We start from the raw sequence: 17,420 nt of genomic DNA, 5'->3' as shown, positions 1-17,420 counted from the left end.
ATGTTATATTTTTGAAACAATTGTTTATTTAAAAATAACTACTTCTTTTTGCTATTATGAGTGAATCAAATAGTTATTCTCTTCCAAATTACCTGATTGCCAAAGACACCTATAGAAGTTGCGGTTGACACTTGGTTTGGACCAAACCAGACAGCTGCAAGACGAGCTGGAATTCCTAGAATGAATATCTGAGCAATGGCACAAAGCGTCTGGGCAAACATAAGAACCGGAAATCTGTCAGTTGATAAACATGCGCATTTAATCCAAGCGCCTAAAGCGTTTAGGAACGCTCCGCAGATCAAATTCAAACGCAGACCTTTCTTGTCAAGCAGCCACGTTGCAGGAAATATCAGGGGAATGTAAACTAACATATAAATCATTGAAAGCCAGTCTATCGCAGATTCTTGTTGGAAAGAGTCTTCCGGGAGACTCTCGTTGTAATATTTCATTATAATATTACCAATGATGTTTAGATGAATCCATTGATACGCATTGCTAAACGAATATGCCACAAACAGTAACAGCATAAACCATCTACGCGTGTATTCTTTTGGCGCCATACTGGGTTCATCCATTGTGGCTTTGCTTGGTGGTATAGAATCTGTAGGCGTGACTGGTGGAAGAAGCTTGTCAGCAGAGGAGCTCTCTGGACGGCTCGTTTTAGAAGATAGTAACCCTCCTGTCAAGGATGAAATTTATAATTATATTAATTACATGGTATGAAACAAACGATTAACTAGATTTTAGCTACTGTTATTAATTATCATTATGGCGGAGACTGCAGAAAATTGAGTGAAGTTTAAGTAATAGAAAGAGCACCGAAACACGAGGCTATCTGATTTGTACGAGGGGGCGTAGCCCCCGAGTATAAATCAGATTGCCGAGTGTTTTGGTGTTCTTTCTCTTTTGTATCATAGTCAAACATGACAGCACGTTCCCTGTTTTCAAAATTAAACCCCAGCAAAAATGAACCAATCAACTGGCATTATCTGGAGTGCGGGTAACTGATACCTGCACTCCAGTTACCGCACTGTGCATGTATATGTATACGATTTAACTCTGACACTTTTTTAACAGAAAGGTCCCCAAACTATGATACAACAATTCTTATGTTCTATACTTGGAATTGAGATGATTGCTATTCCATAATATTGTTATTGTATATGAACCAACCTGAATACCAATCAAAATCAATGGCTGAAATGCCTGATACTAGCAAAGTTCCCAGTAACATAAATGAATGAACAAGCAATACTCAGTAAAAATAACAATCTCAGACGGGGAAATAAGAAAAAGATTCACCATTGCGTATGCATGTACATGAATATTGTTAAGAAAGAAAAATATGTTACCTGTTTACTAAATTCTAAATTTTAATTCCTTAGTGAAACTTTTAAATTCTAAATCTTAATTCCTTAGTGAAACTTTTAATATGAGAAACATAAATAATTTGGAAGCTAGGGAAAGGAGCACCTGTCCTATAGGAACCGCGTATTGTAATAACAGAAATAGACCTGACGACTTAAGAGATAATAATTGGATGATAAAATATGTGAACGATCACAGTCTTAAGTTTGTACATATTTTAGATGTTAATATCATTACAATATATTAGATGATAAGAGGTCATTTTCTTATTGCTTATATGCGTGGCAAAAATACTGCGCATGCGCATAAAGGCGAATGCTCATTTTTGAACAATAGCAATTATAGTGTAATTATTGGAGTTGAAATAACATAAGAATATTTGTAACAAAAATGGCACTTTTGGTTCAATTTTTAAACTTTAGAAAAACAAAATTTGCTTAAATTTCATGTACAATTGAAGAACAATAGGTCGTTATCGACAAAAAATTTATTTATTATTAATTAATTAATTAATTAATTCATTCATTCATTCATTCATTCATTCATTCATTCATTCATTCATTCATTCATTCATTCATTCATTCATTCATTCATTTATTTATTTATTTATTGTAAGTAGTTATGCATTTCTGCCCAATCAGAAATTTTTTTGACTCTCTTGCATGCCAAACGGTAAACTATTTAACCAAACAAAGGAAACAAAATGTATGTGCTATTTAAAAAAAACACAGCCAGGTGAATGACACGCCAAGAGGTGAACTGCATTATCAGTGACTGTACTAAATAAATCAGTGAATGTTCCATGTAAACAGGACAGAGCTCTAGTTAACGTACTTTGAAGCAGCTCCACTAAGGTCCAAATAAAAAGCTTTAAAACATAAAATTTGAATTTCTTTATAGATAACTGCATGGGGCACATAAACACAGAAAGTTATGCAAAAGATAATTAAGAAATATTCTTAGAAATAAATTGAAAATCGATTTTTTTGCGTTATTATAGTGAAAGACGTTGCAACGATTTTCAATTATTGGCCATTTTTCAAAATTAGAATAATTATCCGGAAAAAAGGAGTTGTCGAATAATTCGAAAAAAAAAAACAAACATTTCAAGCCCTGTCATGTAGTTAACTTACATTTGTGTGTTTGTGCAAAATGCAAGAATTGGTTATGTAGTTAGTCCTTACTTAAAACCTTTCCAATTTTCGTTACATTTTAATATCATGTAAACTTTAAAATCTTTTCATGAAGTTCTCATTGTGCTATATGTAAGTAAATGTAACCCTAGAATACGACTTTAGGTTAACATACAATTCTATCTTATATTTCTTACAGATTTCAAAGTTTAAAGGATAATAAATGGAAACCAATCATCTGATCGTAACTAATCGGCCATTTCCATCAAACTTCGGATAAGACCGATATATGGACTATGAATGATTGACATGTGTTCCGAATAATCGGCGTCTTTTGGATATAATATGTGTATATGTGTATTGATTTTAATTCTGAAGGAAAGAATTCATTTCAATAGCATGTTTATTTCTTATTATTGTTTTTTTTTTTTTTTTTTTGTTTGTTGTTGTTGCTGTTGCTGCTGCTGTTGTTGTTGCTGCTGCTGCTGTTGTTGTTGTTGTTTTTGTAATGTTGATGTTGTTTTCTTGTTTCAGTTGGTGGCATTTTACTGTACTTCTTTTTCTTCATAAATGTTTTATTATTTCTATTATGTAACTTAAGTCACTTAACAATTTCATATTTCACGAAATTTTCGAAGGATATCTTTATTTTATTTAGAAAATCTAACTATTTATTCTTTCTTTGTTATACAAAATGTAATGACAATAAATTGCGGAAACGGTGAGACAATAATAGCGACCATTTATCTGCGACTTTAGACAGTTTAGTGTAGATATTTTTATTGCTGTTTTTATTTTCCTTCAGATTTATGATGCAAATTAATTGTACTGGTTTTTGTTGCTTTTTTAGAAAAATAATCTGTCTTTTATTTACTGCTTTAGAATGGGTAAAAATACTGATTCGTAAAATATGCATATATATAGTACAAATTTCTACATTATTTTGTAAAACGTTACGAACGGTTTACTGAAATTATGATTATGGGGATGAAACTAATAAATTTATTAAAACATTTGTATTTCCTGCAGGTACTAAACATGAAAATATTTCTTCAATAAATAAGTAAATCTTTACCAAAAAAATTGTAACTTTGTCAATTTTAATACTGATCTAGTACGTTTATATGCACTTGGTCGAAGTGGGTATAAATCTGTTAGAAACACGTACATGTACAAAAGCATTGTTTGAAACGTGTAGAAATGAATAGTTCATAAGTATGAACGTAACTGTAAAACACACGTTCAGCGCGTTAAGAGACACCCACCCTGCAAGTCCTTACGGCCTAATCAGACTAAACTCTTAACCCGCTGGAACCGGAAGTGATTAACCTTTGCCACAAGGCCAGCCAGCACATCCGTGCAATCAAACCAGGCGATATACTGTTGGTAGCTTATTTTTTGAACTTTGATATTAAATTCTTTTATTCAAATACAAAGCTCAGCAAATTTAGTATGGTATTAAGATGACCTTATCCGTAGGAAAGGTCAATTAATTGTAATCAAACTGGTTAAATCTGGCTTTTACCTGTTCAATGTAGTTAAATGGGGCAATAGATGACTTCTTGTACATACATCGGCCAATAAGCCATATTTTTCGGTCTGTTTGCTATCGCTTTATTCCAACGTGTTATGTTACTATAGAAGGATAAATCTATATAGGATAACATTTTTTAAATAATCAACATTGAGAAAAGCATATTAAGAAACCTTTTTCACAGTGCGCTCGCTTCTTAAATTTCTTACTCGTATATACATGTTTTGTACAATGTATATATCAAGACCGACTTTCCCTTCTTCATATTACTGGTATATACAAGTCATGTTTTGTACAATGTATGACCGACTTTCCCATTAAAAAGGCCTAATTTCTCCCCGTGACTAAACCCTCTCATTGATTTTTTCCACACACAAGATAATTTCTTATTCTAGCCTAAAATTTAACAATTTTCATAATCAGATAAACTATACAAATATAATACTTTAAAATGAAACTGAAAGTGTGCTAACTTTAGTATTCGGGTAGGGTTACAAGATAATTGATATCGTAGAAGGCTTATCAAGTCAAATAAAAGGCAAAATGTCAACATAAGTAAAGTGAATAATCTTAAAAGTCGGCCACTCCATTTACAATTAAGTTTTGAGAGAAGAACAACAAATAACACTGGTCATTATATCCGTACAAAAAATTATCCCCCTCCCGCCTCACATCCCGTGACGCACTCCCACCCCAGACCCCCCTCCCCAACCAAAAAAAAATAAAATAAAATAAATCTCATGATAATTACAAATAAGTTAAATAATATGTAACGAAATGACTAATTTTTTGACGAAAAGACAAATATCAAGTCTTTGATGCCTGTTGATGAAAGAAGTTTTATTTTTCAGGTTGACTAAATTGTACATTATAATTGCATCATGCCATTTAATATTAGACATCGTGTGTTTTCTTTTCGATTATAATAGCAAAAATATAGAACAGCGTGTACAAACAGTGGGTTAACGAAATCACTGTATCATTTATTGCGAGTCTATATATTTCAATATGTATGATTTATTGCGAGCTCAGAAACTTATTACTTACAATCACTGTACGATTTATTGCGAGCTCAGAAACTGATTACTTAAAGTCACTGTACGATTTATTGATAACTAATTTCATCTCTTGCAAGCACAAAAGGTAGATGCGTTTACCCATGGTGAAGGTTTGAGTTCTATGATAGTAAAACATATACAGAAAAAAGAATAAATATAAAAACGCCCATACAATTTACAAACAAACATGAAATATAAACAAAGCAAAAAACCAAACAACAACAATAAAAAAACAACAACACTTACCCATGTTTACGTTAGAAGAAGTATCCTTTTAATAACGTCGTCTGCCAAATGTCGTCTGCAAAAATGTACTTTTTGAAAGGAGCAGGCAGGTCGACATTAATCAAAGTCACTTGTTTAAAAAGCGCTAGCACTTAGTCTCTTAGTCACAATTATACAATAATAATTGTTTGTTACTAATGCATTCCATTACCAACATTCTTAGTATTAACTTCATATTTTTTCTTTCTCTTATTTTGCGTATGTAATAAATCTTCCCTACGCAACCTTTAACCTTGATAGAATGAAAACATAACGCGTTATTATCCTATGCGTTGTACACTGTACATTGACTTTAACAATTACTATAACAGAGCGATCAGTTAGAGAGAAAAAGTAGACAAAAAACAAAATCTTTCTCAAATAAACGTCACATTTTTTTACAACAAACGCACGCGTGCGAAAAAATATCTTAAGCTATATGATTAAATCCTATCCGAAAGTGTTAACATTATTGAGCGGTCTTTTTTATGATATTTTCCCTTCATTTATACATTCCCTGATTCTTTTCGTAATCAATACTGTACCAGTGGTTTATCTATGAATAAAAAGCACGGAAAACAACATTTCGTACACAAAATTTAAGTAGAAAATAACATTCACAAACTGGTAAGATGGGAATAAAAGGAAACACTTCCCGTTAATATGAATTTTATTCTATTTCGTCTGAGGTCCCTGCATGAAGCATCCTGACTGTCTCCGGGAAAACTTGCTTTCCGATCAATACATTTCCCTTTGAGTAACGTTTAATATGTAATACGGAAGCGAATATGGGCCTTAACAATGTTTTACGGTATTAATCATTAAGTACCATTCGACGGATTAACAGTTTGATATTAATGTAACAAAACTACTACCACTTCAATCACCTCTCCGTTACACATTTGGAATAGTTGTATCGGCGTGATGTCACGTAGACATGTTTTGTATTCAAGTATATTCATGATATTGTAAATACTTATTGTCATGTGTCTAAAAAGAAAAAAAAATCACTTCAAGTTGTTGGATCAATCGATGAATATCAATTTAATATTTGAATGTATCAGTCATTTGTAACTCAAAGGGTTACGCCTCGATGTCTCTGGGTGATGTTTACACTATTTATTTATTTAGTAATATTATGTGTTTACAAACAAGATGTTATTCTTCAAATTCTACCTTCCTCGTAGCATGATTTTTTTAAAACATGACGTAAAACGCGTGTGTTGCGTCATACGCAAACAAATATCCATTGATATAATTTTTTGAAAGCATAATAATGAATATGTTCATGTCAAAATACAATTTTGTATAATAGATAAATCTCTATTCGTGTGTACTTAAACCCGCTAAACCTTCATAAAAGTGAACACCCACTAAAATAAAAAAGTAAGCGTTTTAATATTTATCATAACATTATCAAGTAGAATGCGATACATACTTAAAATTTCATTTATATCGAACTTCTTTTGAATATTCAATGACTACATTTCACTTCCTTTCAAATTTTGACAGCGATAATAACTAATACAGAACGGTATATATTTAAATGTCATAGTTTCTATAAATTTATTAATCATTATTTTAATCAAGTTAATTATCAAAAAATAAATCACAATTTTCTGTAAACATATCCCCAGACGTTGCTTCAGAATTTTTTATGCATACACACTGTACATTGTTTCACATTAATAATGATTCGTGTATATTGTATATCCACGGACTTAAATTACTGATTAATGCCCCGGTCACATATTCACGGATAATGCCACGGAAGAGCTACGGTCTAATCGTTCACGGATTACTACGGAAATGTGAAATTTCGTAGTCCGCTACGGTTCCAGTACGGACACACAACGGTATGAGTACGGAGTCCGACGGATTTACCACCAAAAGCCCCCGGAGAGACACGGATTGTTACGGATCGACACGGTTTGATACGGAGCGACACGAATCAGGACGGACGCACTACGGATACACTACGGTCTGCTACGGTATAAGCACGGGTTAGTACGAATAAGTACGGTCTGATACGGAGAAGAACGTATTGATACGGAGAAGAACGAATTGCCACGGATCTATACGGACCTAATACATCCGTATACAACCTCTTGCTTGCTCATTTTCAAAATGCCTTAAAAGAAAGGAACACCTAGAAAACGAATTGCAGAGTTCAATGATTTTGGCGGAGAGGACTCGGCCTAATCGCGTCCGACCCCCGAGACACATCAGGTCCGATTAAAGTGAATTTCTTGAAGGACGCTGGATCCTCAACAAAGTTCGGCCACGAGAGCCTCATACTAAACTTGAAGCGGTCTTCGTAAAAGCCCATCTCTAGTCCACCATCTCGTCTGTCTTCTCTTACCTGATTAGATATGGACTAGTAATCATTAATGAAAAATGTTGATCAACACTGCTTCTCTTTTAATTTTAAGATTTGCTGTTCATCTTACAATTACATTAATTATCGTGATGTTTATGTTTTAAAAATATGTAAAAAGCTTGTTAATTAATCTTATTATCACTCAAGGGCCAGCCTCCGAGGCTTATGAGACACTTCGTTTTATGTACATATTTACTCTTATTTCACGATCCAATGTTTGTAAAATATGTAACATTAAATGTTATTCTATTACTTGAATTGTAGTACGATATTAATATAAATTTACTTCTATGTATGTCATCAAGCAGCTCTACCACTGCCTCCGCATTCTGAGCCATTTCAATATATAGTTGCAGCCAGTAAATGGCAATTATCATTTATTAAATGTTTCCGCAAATATGTCTGTTTTTTAACAAGAAGGTAGTATTTATACCCTTGAAAAAGTACATGATACTTAATTCATCCGTACTAAACAGTGGTGGACCGTACCATTCCGTACCGTTTCGTGCTGCAACGCAATAAACCGTATAAGACCGTGCTAATCCTTGCCTCTCCGTAGTACAACGTATTACGATCGTGGCTTTCCGTGACAATGCCGTATTAATCCGTATTAAAACCGTAGCTTATACGTAGGGTAACCGTACAAATACGTAGTTCTCCGTACAAAACCGTGGAAATCCTTGACAAGTTGGTGGACTACGAATCAGTACGGACTAGTACGGTTTTCGTACGGACCAGTACGTATCAGTACGGATTAATACGGACTAGTACGGATACGCTACGGTTGAGTTTTCCGTAACAAATTTTTGTGCATGTTCAAAAATTGTCAAGGATCGCTACGGATATACAAGGACTACTACGATTGATTACGGTTACAATACGGAGAGCTACTGACCAGTACGGGTAGCTACGGACGATGCCGGAATTAATCCGTGGCTCTTCCGTGGGCGTATTCCGTGAATATGTGACCGGGGTATTATTAAAGTCCTCAATATAGTGCATGATATTGAATCTTGAAATATTCAAATTAGGTATTGTAAACAGTCAAAAGTTATACTACATTATAACATTATATAGAGTACTATTCAGTATATATGATGACCTAGGACAATCATATCATGATACAAAATATGTACACATGTTCACATATCGCATTTACATACCCAACAATAACAATCTTATATACAAAAAAGTGGCAGTAATTAACATTTAGCCTTCTGAACATTTCAACTTGCATTTCCATGCCCAACTTTGGGTATATTAAGATGAAAATATGAAGCTGGTCAGCCAACAAACGGTATTGAGCCTGGTCAGACTGCGTGGATTTACAGGCTGATCTGGCTCTATGCTTGGGTCAAAGATTAATCGCTTCGCTTTCATTTTTAGCAGGGTAAGGGTGATTCATACTCATCTGCCAATCTTACAGATTCCTACTAGGGCCACGACCATGTTTCTATTTTTTTTTTTTTTTTTTTTTTTCAATCGAGCTTTAATAAATAATGTTTTAAGCCCATAGCCAGACCGATGTATGTTCCCGTTATATCAAACTGTCCTCTAATAGATTTACTCGCATATGGTTTTATCAAATTTTATCAAATTAAGCCTAAATCAACTATGGAAAGTCCTATATTCAATGAATAGCTAGCCAAATTAACAGATTTTGTCTCAAAACTTTTGGTTAATGTCATTATTTTCACATAATTTAGAAACAAGTAGAAATGTTATATACGTAATCATGTCAATCGATTATAGACTTTTAAACGTGAGAAAAGGAAACAGTATTCAATAGATTTACTTATTTTCTTCTTATTTTCATGTTTGTAACTTGAAATGTCACCGACTATCGATCGCATTTTTTTTCTGTATGCATGTGCAAATCTTTTCTCTCACTTGTGCATATTTAAAATCTGAATTAAAGTAAATGCTATAAATAACATTGGAAGTTAAGGTCTCAAAATATCTGACTTAAAAGTAAAAGCGATTTGTTTATTTTGGCCTCATTTTGAAATATTAAATGATAGTTCTGGAAAAAAGAAAAGAATTGAGCAAATCATCTTTATCAAATGGTACAAAATCGTAAAAAACATATTTCCAGTCGCTTCATGAATGTCAAAAACCTTCAGTGACTTCAAATGCATTAAACATATCACGGAAAGAGAAAATTATTTCCGACACCGGAAGTTTGAAATTTTCAATTTAATTAACCGTAAATGACCGTTTAAGCGGAAAAGGACAAAAAATCCAATCTCCACAGGAAGTAGAAATATTTACCAACCTTTCCTCATAGAGTGTGACCTTCGCATACAGTTGGCAATTATTTCATGTTTTGCAATAACATTATACGTATCTCAAATGTAAGAAACTTATCTCGAACTATTCGAAAATGAGACAGCATATAGCTGATTGATAGCTTTCTATAATCTGTAGGTTTTTGTTGTTTTTTGTTGTAATTTATTTCATGAACAACAGTTTCGCACTTCCAAACTTTCTTAGTAACAATGTCTGACATGACATGAGAATGGCATAAATAACTTAATTGTGCAGAGATCACATTACAAGTGTATATCCAATACTTCCGGTGAACTGGGATGTAAACCGTTACGAACGAAAAATCACACTTCTTTTCTAAGATTTATTTAGAAATATCAGCCACTCAGAAATATATTATTTAGTCAATAATGAATAAAATATAAAGTTGACTATGTACTCTTACTAGAAGAAATATTAAATCGATATATAATGTGCTCACAGGCATTTTGAAATGATTCAAAATAATGTAAAGAAAGTTTATATTATTTCATTCATCCATTGTTTTTCACTCAAGACAAGCGTATCACAGGCGAACAATAGGATGGTCTCTTCACTGGTCATCATTTTCACGCCATACTCATTATGATCAACAGGAATCCATCCATCCATGAGAGCGTTAGAAAAAAATAGTTCCAGGATCAGCGCGTATTAATTATTAAAAGCTTTTGTCTGCTGTGCGAAGTGAAGAGCCTCAAAGATGATTATATCTTTCTAAGCTGTTGGTAAATCAGCTCGCAGTAAGTCACTGAAAAATGAAAACGAAATATAAAATTTTGAACTGTATTTACTATCCGTTTATTAATAGTCACCGTTTTTGCTGACTCATTAAAATATATTTAAGTGGATATTATGTAATTTTTAAGCGAAAATGATGAACAAGGAGCCTCAGTTTGCAGCCTTATTCCAAAGAAATCGTTTATAGTAGCGGAAAGTAGTACTATGATGAGATAATAACTAGAAATTTCTTGATTTGATGCAGTGTACCAACTATACAAATGGAGCTAATCCTGTAAGGGGAGATTACTGCATGAGATTGAAAGTGAATTCCTGCCCAGTGGTCTCCCTTCGCACCACCAATCATACTTCGTATTTTTGTATATATCACTTACCCGTACTTTCTGACCATAAATTCGATGGTTTCTGCTGTCCTTCGCTTACTTGCGTTAAATGGGTAGTGATAGGTCAAAGCTTCCATAACAGTATCCCGTACTTTCTCGTCTGTCAACAGTTTTCGCGCCACTGGCTGCGTTGATGTGTATAACTGAATGAGGAAAGGTGTACAAGTGTTAACAATTTTCTATTTTCAAATTTTCCACGATGATATCCATTTCATTAAGAGAATTTAAGTGTACAGGGGACAATCGCAATTTCTCGCCCGTTGATAAGGATTATGATTCAACCAACAAAGTCATTACTACACTTCGGTGCCAACTTCTACAAAAATGCACTACTTGTCCTATTTATTTATACGATTTATTGAACACATATTAAAGTAAGTACGATAAGAAGAAAAGGGAAAAATTTGTTCGGACACAGGCTCTCGTCAAGAGATTCAAAAATACTTACGACGCCGTCATCTGCCGAGTAAAGTATGATGACCATTTCGTTCAACTTTGAAGAATGTTTGCCCCATTTACTGGCCTGACCAAGGTAGTAACTGAAATATTGGGCCTCACGATATCTCGTCTGCATACTGTATCCTGTGGTACTGAAAATGAAAGTATGTCGTGAAAAACAACAACAACTTTCGCTTAAATGTCACCTAGGCCTTTTTTCGACTACTTGTCCTTCGTAGAAGCGATTCATAGAAACTTTAATAATGAATCAATCCAATATTTGAAATGAATTACATTGTAAATATGTACTTAATGTTGTTAAAAATGGAAAATAATTTCTACAGTCCATTGGCAACAGTGTTTTATTGTTCAACCTCTGCAGAAAAATGCCGTTTTGGAGACAAAGCTTTTGATGTTGTTCTAGAGAAATTGGCTCTTTTGTAAAGTTGTTGTTCTAAAATATTTTGCTCTACAAAGGGCCACTTTCAAAAAGTTGAATTGTACTAATATATCACTTTATTTGTCGAAATGCCTGTTTTTCTGACAATCCATTCGACCCCACTTTAATTAAATACAGATCGGACTGAAAATGACTAAAGTTCAGTACATCTTATTTCTTTATGAGAAAGGTTAAATTATTAACCGGTACTTGTCTTAAGTTCGTTAGAGTTCATCATTTTTCTGTGTCTTCGAAAAGACAAATAAGCATATTTACAGTATGGCAAGGAGAAGTGAAGATTCAAATAAAGTCATATAAATGCTTTCTTAACGAATATCTAACACGGAAAGCAATGAGTTTATCTTTAATTCATGATTCATTACTGGATACTATAAAATGAAATGCTATGATACAAAAAGTAGAAGGACGTCTGATGCTAAATAATACTGAATGCGTTTAATGTTGTCCATGTCACGTATGGATAGCATTTACGTCTATGATTATATATATACTAATACTTACTTTACAGTAAAGTATCTTTGCATTTTCGGTAAGACGGCTACCATTATCATATACCCCTTGCGACGTGATACCATTGAACCGTAGCCAAGAACCGTTGTCTCGTTGTAAATCGACTTTACTACGTCATCAATAACGTCAGCTGTATCATTACGAAATAAATGAAGAGTTAGCATTTTAGGCCGAAAATCACCATAAATAAATTTCTGAAGTTTTTGTAGATATATGTTATTGTAATTAAAATTTGATTTCGCTCTGAAAGTCTTTTTAGCTCTCTGCAACATAGTGCATGATTACTACGCAACTTCCTGTTTCTTTGTGACTTTCTTTGAATAGGCACAAAGCTTTATTCAAGTAAGCATGTAATATAAGTCTCTGCGAAAAGGGCAAACAAGAAACGTTAATGTTTGCCCCAAATTTCTCATCCAGACATATCGTAAATAAAAAATCAGACACATACATAATGTATTTATAATGAGTTTCGAATTATAATCGGGAGCAAGATGGCCCTGTGCTCAAGCATAACGTGAATCATAATTAAATAATCGGGTGAGGATCACTACCCTTCCCTTATTAATTTGTACAGTATTCATTGCCTTTCTACATGTATATTTCTATTTACATAGAGTATATTTATTCCTTACCAGCGTTTGCCGGAAGTTGTCCACTTGGGTCGCAGACGAATGACGGCCTTGGTCTTCCACATGCTCCAAATCTATCAATGGGGTCTGGAAAATTACTGACTCTGTACATAGTTCGCTGAGCACAAATACTGGCGAGCATGCAGGCGAATATTAATAATACCTGCATTGTGACTGTGTATTCTGCAAAGAACAATAGATATACATGTACATCTTATATGATCATAGATTAATACCAAAAATCGTGGGTATATTTAGTATATTGTTATTTCACAGAATATAGATTTAGTCAATGTTAGTGGTCATGTTCTAGTAATTCTAGATACAAATGCAGTTTAATATGACTTATTAACAAGAGCTGTCCGTAAGACAGCGCGCTCGACTTTTTTATTGCTTGCCAATAAAAAAAGTTTTTGCAGTAAAAGGCAATACAAGAATCTCTGTATTTTTAAAGTGAACAATGGCCATGAGCATTAAGATATTTAGTGAAGAATTATTTTACTGAATTGTGTGATACCCTTGAACACTGCAGCAAAGTTTGAAATGTTTAAGTCAAAAGAGGGCTGGTAAGAAAGAAAAAAAAACTGAGTTGAGCCTTAAATAAATTTAATAGTATTAAACCCACTTTGAGAGAATAAGGTATTTTTACGTCACTCAGAACACCTTGGTAAATGACATAATAACATAATTTTTCAAGAAATCTATGCCAAGGAAGCAGTATATTTTTGTACAATCAGCATAATATATAGATTTGACTTTGTATGTGCATATACTACTGATTTTAATTTCAAGTACAAAAAGAGAAAAATAACTAGTTGTTTGATACCCTTGAATATTACAGCAATGTTTATATGACATAATTTATGGTAAAGTGAACAAGTGGATAGGAATGAATTTTTTTAGATTTTTTAAGTTTTTTAGTGCTTGCCTATAATACAAAACATTGACAGTTAAGGGCCATAATTCAAATAAAATCTTTGACAGAATTACCTTCTCCTGGACATGTTTGGGAATCATGATTGTAAACAAGTATTCCAACTTTCAAATTAATATCTCAAACAGTTCAGTCAAAAAGTGGACTGGTACTAAAAAACTTAACCAAGATTCTAAGTCGATAAAAGGCCTTAATTTTTAAAACAAATCCTTGACAGAGTTACCTTCTCTTGCGTACAGATGGGGGTAATGATGTGAAATAGCATTAAAAGTTTCAAAGCAATATCTCAAAGGGTTAAGGCAATAAGTGGATTTTACCCATATTCAATGTATTTTCTAAGTCAAAAAGGGGCATAATTCTGTCAAAAACCTTGACAGAGTTATGTCCTCTTGTCTGTTGATGAAGGTCGTGATGGTAAACAAGTATGGTCAGTTTCAAAGCAATACCTCCAATGGTTTTGAAATAAAGTGAGGTGGTACAAAAAACTTAACCAAGCTCAATACACTTTCTAAGTCAAAAAAGGGCCATAATTCTGTCAAAAACCTTGACAGAGTTATGTACTCTTGTCTGTAGATGGAGGTTATGATGGTGAACAAGTATGGTAAGTTTCAAAGCCATACTTGTAATACTTCTGAAATAAAGTGGGGTGGTACGAAAAACTTAACCAAGGTGTGACGCCAACGCTAACGCCGACGCCGACGCCGACGCCGGGGCGAGTAGGATAGCTCCCCTTTTCATAGAAAAGTCGAGCTAAAAATGTAAGTGTGATTATTATACCACTTTTTAAACATCAATGCAACTATGTAAGAAATATGGACAGGAAAGGCGTTCCATAACTTTAACGCTCTGGTGTGTTTTTTATAGAATAATGAAAAATGATAAAAATTAACAGTATGTATCGATATCGAGACATTCTTTCTTAAAAATAAACAAACAACAATCTAAGAGTCAAGAAACATATCAGAGACACTGGTCTTATTATTATTAGATAATTCCATGTATCAGGGAAGAACCGTTTACTGATGTTGTAAGGACTCGTGGTTCAACCATTTTGCTACTTTTGTGTTTATATTATGATAATATGTTATAAATGTGTAAAAAAGAGCAATATTAACAATATGTTTAAATCAAGAGACACTATACATCTTATTACTATATGTCTCTGAACATGTGTAAAATATATTTCAATTTATTAAGCGTGACTAACGGTTTTTTTAATAAGATTGTTTAAACAATTTAGCAAACACTATGGTTCTTAGTAACTAATTATAAGAGGAGTCTATAATAGTTAATGAAGGGTTCGTAACCTTCTACTACTTTGGTGGCACTATCCATGTGTTTCGCAAAGGTATAAAAAATCAAAAAGTTTCAAGCCCCTGGGTTCTTTTCCCAAATTAAAAAATTTGGATCATTAGACCCATCGGTACCCTAGTACGACCCCTTTATGCAACAAAAAGATATTATCCTACAAAAAGGGCATATATAAAATTTTTCTACATCTTTGCTTCTACTAATGTTTCATTTAAATAAAAAGTGTGCAAAAACCTTTCAGATATCGGTCATTATTATCATCACAAAATTCACGAAATTCTAGTTAAACATAGAATGAGAACGTTTCGTAATATAACCTAGATTTTTAACAAAACACAAAGAAAGAAATTCCACGTACCTTTAGTTCTCCCAAGAAAAATACGTTGTTTTAGCCAAGAATTCCAGATGTGAAAGAAACTGCGTAGGAATATGCAGAGATCTGTGAGGATAATATAGGTATTATTAGACTCCAGGTAGAGAACGCAGGTGAGTAATAAGCCTACACCCTGCTGATAAGCCTTTGTGTGTGTAATAAAGCTTCTATGTGAACGGTTTATTAATTGGTTACGAGTTAAGCGGCAAGTGTTGTGGAATGTTATTTTTATTTCTATATTTCGAAAAAAAGTTGTTTTATAGAATATAAATAAAGTTTGATGCTTAAAATTTCAAGATATAACTTGTATCGTTTTATTATTTGAAAGGATACAAATATTTTTACAAAAACTTCATCAAAATGATCAAAATCGGTTATTCTGAAATTAATGATAGTAAATCGTTAGAAACGTTTTTTTATCAATACGCCCATCCCATTCTCAATCATACAAAATAGAGCATAACTGATACATTTTACGCTTTATTTTAAGTGAGATATCTAAATTAAATATACTCATATTATGTCCCAGTTAAGACAAATTTTCTCATTTGTTTGAAGAAGAGTCTAAACAAAAGGAAACAAAAGTAATCCATACCTGAAATCGACTTTTACATCCAAAAAGACTTCACTACTATAAAAAATAAATTGCAAGAATTTCTCGACAAGAAGTCATAATGACAAAAAAACGTGTAATCGTGCATGTTTATTTATATATACATGTATATATAAGTAGCTAGTACTCAATGCACGGAGCGCTCCTTGCAATTGAATGTTAAGTAGTAACTTCCAAGTTAAAAGCATTCAAAAATACCTTAAAATGAATATGTATATAAAACATACTGTGTAGATAGGATAAGTTGAATGAAAAATATATCCGGAGTTTTAACTTCAAAGAAATTCCTAGGTGATATTTCTTGGTTCAAAAAAGAGAAATACAAAAAAGAAAAACACATCATTTTCTAGACATGACATCGACTTCCATATTTTTAAAGGCCCATTTATTGTCAATTATGATATTTTACAAAAGGCTTTATATTTTTGATGTCCTGTTTACATTTTCCAAAGTTTTTCTTCTTGGCTGTAATATATTAGCTGTGTCACCTTTTTTTGCCAATTAGTTCATTATAATGGTTTAGTATTTTGTATGGAGGTCAAAATACTCATTTGTTTACATTTTACTACCCGTTTACCAATTGCCTCGCATCTTACATGTTCCAATTCAATTATTACATTATAAAACACATGTTTGCACTTTTATTTCCGATACTTGTACTTAATTTGCCTTTAAGTGAGAACATTTTTTTGAATTGCATTTTTTAATACATGACTATTACACCATAATGACCTATGATATGTATGTGACATGTATTTAATTTCTTTTTTACCCCGAGTACACGTTGGGGGCATGATGGTGAAGAAGTGTGCAAGTTTCGAAGCCAATGTCCATTTTGGTTGGGACAGGAAACGTTACTTTCGCCGGACATGCCGTTGTGTAACTTGTACAGAGCGCTTTTTGAAATAACGGTCGTCAGTTTAGACAATACATTCCGAGGGTAGACCACAAAACTGTTGCCAGTTGTTCTTTAATTATATGAGTTAT

General features: G+C 33.1%; 2 protein-coding genes across 2 annotated transcripts in view; both read right to left on the bottom strand.

Moving 5' to 3' along the window:
* LOC132716214 (heme transporter FLVCR2-like) overlaps nt 1-6,254 on the bottom strand; it is a 35,411-nt gene extending 29,157 nt beyond the window's left edge. Inside the window, exons 1-2 of the mRNA XM_060699430.1 lie at nt 5,340-6,254; nt 93-679 (exon numbers count right to left, since the gene is read on the bottom strand). Coding sequence (XP_060555413.1) covers nt 93-679; nt 5,340-5,343 — 591 coding nt within the window. The 5' untranslated portion in view covers nt 5,344-6,254. The remainder of the gene's footprint in view (nt 1-92; nt 680-5,339) is intronic.
* A 4,101-nt stretch (nt 6,255-10,355) lies between these two features.
* LOC132716213 (uncharacterized) lies at nt 10,356-16,725 on the bottom strand. The gene is made up of 7 exons (XM_060699429.1): nt 16,661-16,725; nt 15,806-15,886; nt 13,206-13,385; nt 12,565-12,703; nt 11,614-11,755; nt 11,157-11,308; nt 10,356-10,792 (listed from the first exon to the last, which is right to left on the bottom strand). The coding sequence occupies exons 3-7, from the start codon at nt 13,369-13,371 to the stop codon at nt 10,759-10,761; spliced, it is 633 nt and encodes a 210-aa protein (XP_060555412.1). The 5' UTR covers nt 13,372-13,385; nt 15,806-15,886; nt 16,661-16,725; the 3' UTR covers nt 10,356-10,758.
* Between the last annotated feature and the right edge of the window lie 695 nt (nt 16,726-17,420).

The sequence above is a fragment of the Ruditapes philippinarum genome, unplaced genomic scaffold (genome assembly GCF_026571515.1).
Source record: "Ruditapes philippinarum isolate M1 unplaced genomic scaffold, ASM2657151v2 ctg863_1_1_1_1, whole genome shotgun sequence".
Classification (NCBI taxonomy): Eukaryota; Metazoa; Mollusca; class Bivalvia; order Venerida; family Veneridae; genus Ruditapes; species Ruditapes philippinarum.
The sequence above is the reverse complement of the archived record's forward strand: the minus strand, read 5'-3'. Positions and strand labels throughout refer to the sequence as shown.

Bases quoted from the DNA above. Each gene is read 5' to 3' on its own strand.
- LOC132716213 (XM_060699429.1), bottom strand. From the start codon at position 13,371: ATGCAGGTATTATTAATATTCGCCTGCATGCTCGCCAGTATTTGTGCT. The intron at 11,756-12,564 runs GTAAGTATTAGT...TTTCATTTTCAG, and splicing joins CAAAGATACTTTACTGTAAA to TACCACAGGATACAGTATGC. The intron at 10,793-11,156 runs GTAAGTGATATA...TTCATTTTTCAG, and splicing joins TTTATGGTCAGAAAGTACGG to TGACTTACTGCGAGCTGATT.